Source organism: Vigna umbellata, chromosome 1 (assembly GCF_029865625.1).
Source record: "Vigna umbellata cultivar VRB3 chromosome 1, Vumbellata_1.0, whole genome shotgun sequence".
Lineage (NCBI taxonomy): Eukaryota > Viridiplantae > Streptophyta > Magnoliopsida > Fabales > Fabaceae > Vigna > Vigna umbellata.
In genome coordinates, this window is record NC_142165.1 from 78,308,688 (window position 1) to 78,313,729 (window position 5,042).

General features: G+C 34.2%; 1 protein-coding gene across 1 annotated transcript; it reads right to left on the bottom strand.

Moving 5' to 3' along the window:
• Nucleotides 1–2,636: 2,636 nt before the first annotated feature.
• On the bottom strand, nt 2,637–3,095 carry LOC148206488 (uncharacterized). Its single transcript, XM_088107960.1, has one exon. It carries the CDS (start codon nt 3,093–3,095, stop codon nt 2,637–2,639), a length of 459 nt encoding a protein of 152 aa, XP_087964086.1.
• Nucleotides 3,096–5,042: the final 1,947 nt, after the last annotated feature.

Below are 5,042 nucleotides of genomic sequence, written 5' to 3' on the forward strand. Positions count from 1 at the left end.
GGTTCAAAATTTGGAATCCTAATTTATCATTGGCTTTAAGTCTAATTGTTTTAAAATATTGTTTTCTCTTATATGTTTTTGGTTGAGAATCTCAAACTCTTGACTACAAAAAATAATAAAAATATTAATATTTTTAGTAATTAAATGATTCCTAAAAATTTCTCTCTTTTCAAAAACAAAATTTCTCCTTCTAAACCAAATATTTCTCCCCCTATTTCAAAGAAGGTCTCCCCCTAAACAAAACGTTCAACATAATTTCCTCCCCTTTATTTGATAAACATCAATAGGGTTTGGAAAGAGACATCACTACCTGGGTGGTGGTGGTGGTGGTCGTGTTAGGTTAGCAGGTTTAGGTGTGAGAAGTTGGCTTACTAAGGAGTTGAGCGTATTGAGGATGGTGGCAATTTCTCATCCTGTCTTTGCTCATTTTCTTCCATCATGGCAACAATCTTTTATTCTTGTCGCTCATTATTCTCAACAATAAGTGAAGTAACTTGGTTTATGATGGATGCGAAGGATATGACATTGGATAGGGTAATAATGTTTTCTGGTGGGAGCATGGCGAGTCGTTGAGTGTGGAGGTTGTGGGGATATCTGGTTGAGGTATAGGGATAACAGGTTTAAGAGTGGGGATTACAAATTCAAGTGCGGGGCTTGGAGGTTTGTCTTCTGATGTAGCCACAATGTCTTCCATCAACATAGATTCTTCCTCTAGGAAAAATTCTTCAACGATAGTTAACGTTGGACATATATTGTTGTCTATATGCATTGCTTCTTCTGTGGTAGACACATCATATGATATAGCCAAAAGATGTTTCACTTCATGGATCAGGGCGTCAAGGTTGATAGGTTGTTGGAGAGAAAGGGTTGTTCACAAAAGAACGTTGGTGCTTGCATGGTGCTTGAACTTGATGAAAGTTCTCCTCTTCGAAACGTCTAATGAATGATTGTTGGTGCTTGCATGGAACTACATGGACGTGTATGTGGCTGAAAATGCTTTGTTGCTAGTACAAAAATATGTCAGACTCTAAGTACATTGTTTGGAGTCCAGTAGTCCAAGTTTTCATGGTGTTGGCCAATGTTGGGTGTAAAGTTGTTGGATGAGTGCCTTTGATCATTTCAACCATTTGTTTCTGCAATGGTCTTAAGTCTACTAGAGGTAAACAAGGTGCGATTTGGTCATGCACAACAAGTATATCCAATATCCTTCTTGAACCATAGCACATATGATGAAGCAACATCAAAGATAGGTTTTTGTAGAACTCTAAAGGCATAGATAGATTAGAGTGTGTTGCAAAATTTGTCATCATCTTGGATGTGGGGCGTAGAGGGAGACATGGCCAGGTTGGAAGTAACCGATGGTAGGAATTTGTTGAACATCTTCTAATGACTGTTGAAAAGCGTTGTTGAGCTCCTCAATGTTTGTATACATAAGTTCTAGTGATGGTGTACTCTTTTTTTCTTATATAAATATAATAAAATTTGTTTTCTCTTTTCCTCTTCGTTCTGGTTTCAGTTATATAGCATCCATAGCTGTTGTTTTTTGATGGCTTCTTGTTTCATCCCCAACTTCAACTTTTGAAATTTTTTCTTCTAATTGTACCTTTGCTTCACCTTTGTTTACCACTTCTATTAGTCATAAAATAGATTATGATCATTTTCTTTTGTGAAAACTGTTGATAGGAGGAGCTATGTACAAGAGAAACCATATCTCACATATGTGTTTTTTATGATGACAACAAAAATGTTTTATAGTTTCTTGCACAACAATATAGGTATGTGCTTGAACTATCTGTGATGTGCATTCTTTGTTTACAAATGAATCATTGATTGAAAACACTTTGAACATTGCATAATCAATTACACTGTTTGCATAATCTGTTAAATTCATCAAATTTTAGTATATGCTTAATAGTGGCCAAACACAAAGTTTTAACCGATTACATTATATGGATAATTGATTAAAACTTGTGGTTATGCCTACACATGTTTACCAAGTGGATTGAGGTGTTTTGAATGAAAGAGTTTTCAATTTTTGCTTAAGTATGGAACTTAACCGATTACGGTAATTTCCTAATTGGTTAAAATGCGTTTTGTAAAAAACGTGTTTCATGGATAACCATAAATGTCTTAACGGTCATATTTTTAAATATTGTGGCTTATATGAATTGCTTAATCAATTACATGTACTTCTTAATCTGTTAAATGCTGTGAAATGTAAATCTGTTAATGCTGAAGGAATTGCTTAACCGTTTACATTAATTGGGTAATCGATTAAAACACGTCAGACATTAGAAATCTATAAATAGACACATTGTTCTCTGTATTCAACAACTTTATGATTCATATCTTTAATATTTGATTTGGTTGTTGAGATCTTAATTCCATGAGCGTTCTGAAACTCTCAAAGAATCAAGACTGCTACATTTTGAAGAAATCATCAAAGATTCTTAAAGGATTGAAGTATCGTCATAGAGTTGATCATTTCTGCTCATTCAGGTGTACATTTCCAAATCAGTGGTATCTACAATCAAGGTTGATTGTTTCTCTCTTGTTGTGGCCAAGAAGAGGACTTGGAGAAGTTCTTTGACTTAGAGTGGGGTATCCCTAAGGGTGACAGAAAGTAGGTGATCTTTCTAGGTTGCTATAGTTGATTTGGAGTTAAGAAGGAGCCATGGGTGATTTTTCAGGATCTTTATGTTGATTTCTTCTTTATCAAACACTTTTCTGAGAGCCATGAGGTGATTGACTATGTGTGTGAATCGTTTATGTACTTCATAGATAGTCTCTCCCGCTTTCATTCTGAACAGCTCATACTCCTGTATGAGAGAATTCTTTCTGGCCCTTTTCACTTCATCCGTTCCTTCATGTGTGACCTCAAGAACCTCCCACATTTCCTTAGCAGTTTTACATTGGGAAATCCTGAAAAATTCATCCATGGTTAATGCAGAAGAAATAGCCTTAACATCATATTGAGCTCTTCGATTCTCATCTTGAGTCCACTCTGAAAAAATTTTCAAAACAACTTTTCCATTTAAAACATGAGTGGGCTCATATGGATTGTTTAGAGTTGCATCGCAAACTCCTTTATCCATGATTCAAGAAAGATTTGCATTCTTATTTTCCAAAAAGCATAATTTTCCCAAGCAAATAGTGGTGGTCTATTTGTCGAAGCACCTTCACCAAAGGTCTAAAAATTGAAAGCCATTTTCTAGGATTAGTCGATTTAACGAAAATAGCAATCGACTAGTTTTTCAAATATTTTATGAAAACCAACTCTGGTGCCAATTGTTAAAACAGAATGGCTCAATTTCTCACACCAAGATGGGGGGGTGAATTTGTGAAATATAAAATTTAAAACTTTCAAAATCTTTTTCACCAAAAGAGATGCCTTTATACTTTTCTTGAAATGCAAGTTAAAAGATTTTCAATGCAGTGGAAATTTAATCGAATGCGTATAAAGTATAATCGATTGAATGTAAAAGAATAGGGATAAGAAACATTAAACGCTGAGTTTTTATATTGGTTCGACCAAGCCTACATCCAGTGTCCTTCCAACCACAGGAAGCCAATGCACTATAATGATCAAGGTTTTTACAACAAGGCTTTTATAGAGACCTCACGTCAAAAATATAAAACACCTCTCTAACCCTCTAATCAAAATATAGGTAGTTCATAAACAGACTAGCAACAAGAATCCCCTCTCTTGCAGTCCAACCCCTTTGAGGCACCCTCAAAGTCAAGAACGCAGTGCGTTCTTCTTCATGTAATCACAACAGGGAACTCAACCGAATCTTTAGCAGATTGTAGAACATGATCTTGTAGTAGACACCCAAATGTGCAGATAGATCAGACTTTGAAACTCATCAATCTTGCTCTTCAAGAAATCACAATTAGTTGATCACCACGGTCAAACTAGTTTCTTGGAGCTTTTTCTCTTTTTGTAAAGTTTACACTTTTCTGCAAAAGAATATGAAAATGTTAGAATCACAAAAGTCTGTACAGAAATCAAATTAACATCAATATATAGATAAACTCGTATCAGACGCAACATAATCGACTTCGCTACTAATGCAGTCGAATACACCAATTCAGTTATAACATATAGTAGCAGTCAAAGCAATTAATTGAATTCACAATTAATGCAGTCGAATAACATTTAATGCTTGGTCAACACATTTAAAAATATAGCTGTTGTGACAGTTATATCAAGCATTAACAGATTTCAAAACAGTAACAAACTTAATCGAATACATATCACATGCAATCGATTATGCAACAATGTTAAGCCAAGTTTTGAAAACTTTTCTCTTTAAAAAACTCAGATATTACTAAGATTATGGGTTCAGCTAAACCAGTGCTCCCCCTATCAACAATCTCAACAATATAAATAATATAATTGATTAGACGTTTCTCAGTGTTTTCAATGTTGTTGATAGGGGGAGCACATGTGATAGTTGAACCCAATCTCTGTTATGTTGGTTTTTGATGATGACAACACATTGATAATAAAAACACATGAATGTTGTCAAGTCACAACAGAAAGGAGTTTATGTGTGTTATATCAATGCATATGCTAATTTGAAATTGCATAAAATATGTGATAATGCATATGTTGAACACACTATTGTGACTGCATACTATTGTGCTTATGATGTGATTATATGTGTTTGCACAATGTATGATTCTGTGTTATGAATACCATATTCACTAAAAGCATATATGAATGACAAAATTGATTACAGTGTTCTAGTATTCAACTAAGGTCATCAGAAAGCTTATGGTTTTGAACTGTGGCAAAACAACTAGTTTAAATCGATTACATTAGTTATTGAATCGATTAAAACTCATGTGTTTGCATATATCATTTTCAGATTTGCTATGATGAATCTTTGGAAAGAAAAGTTTTCAAAATTCTTTTAAGTGTTAAAGCTTAATCGATTATATGCTTTATGTATTCAGTTAAGTTTGTTATGTTTGAAAACTGATTTCTTACTAGTCATAACTACTCTAACGGTCATATTTTTAAGTCTGTTTGACCA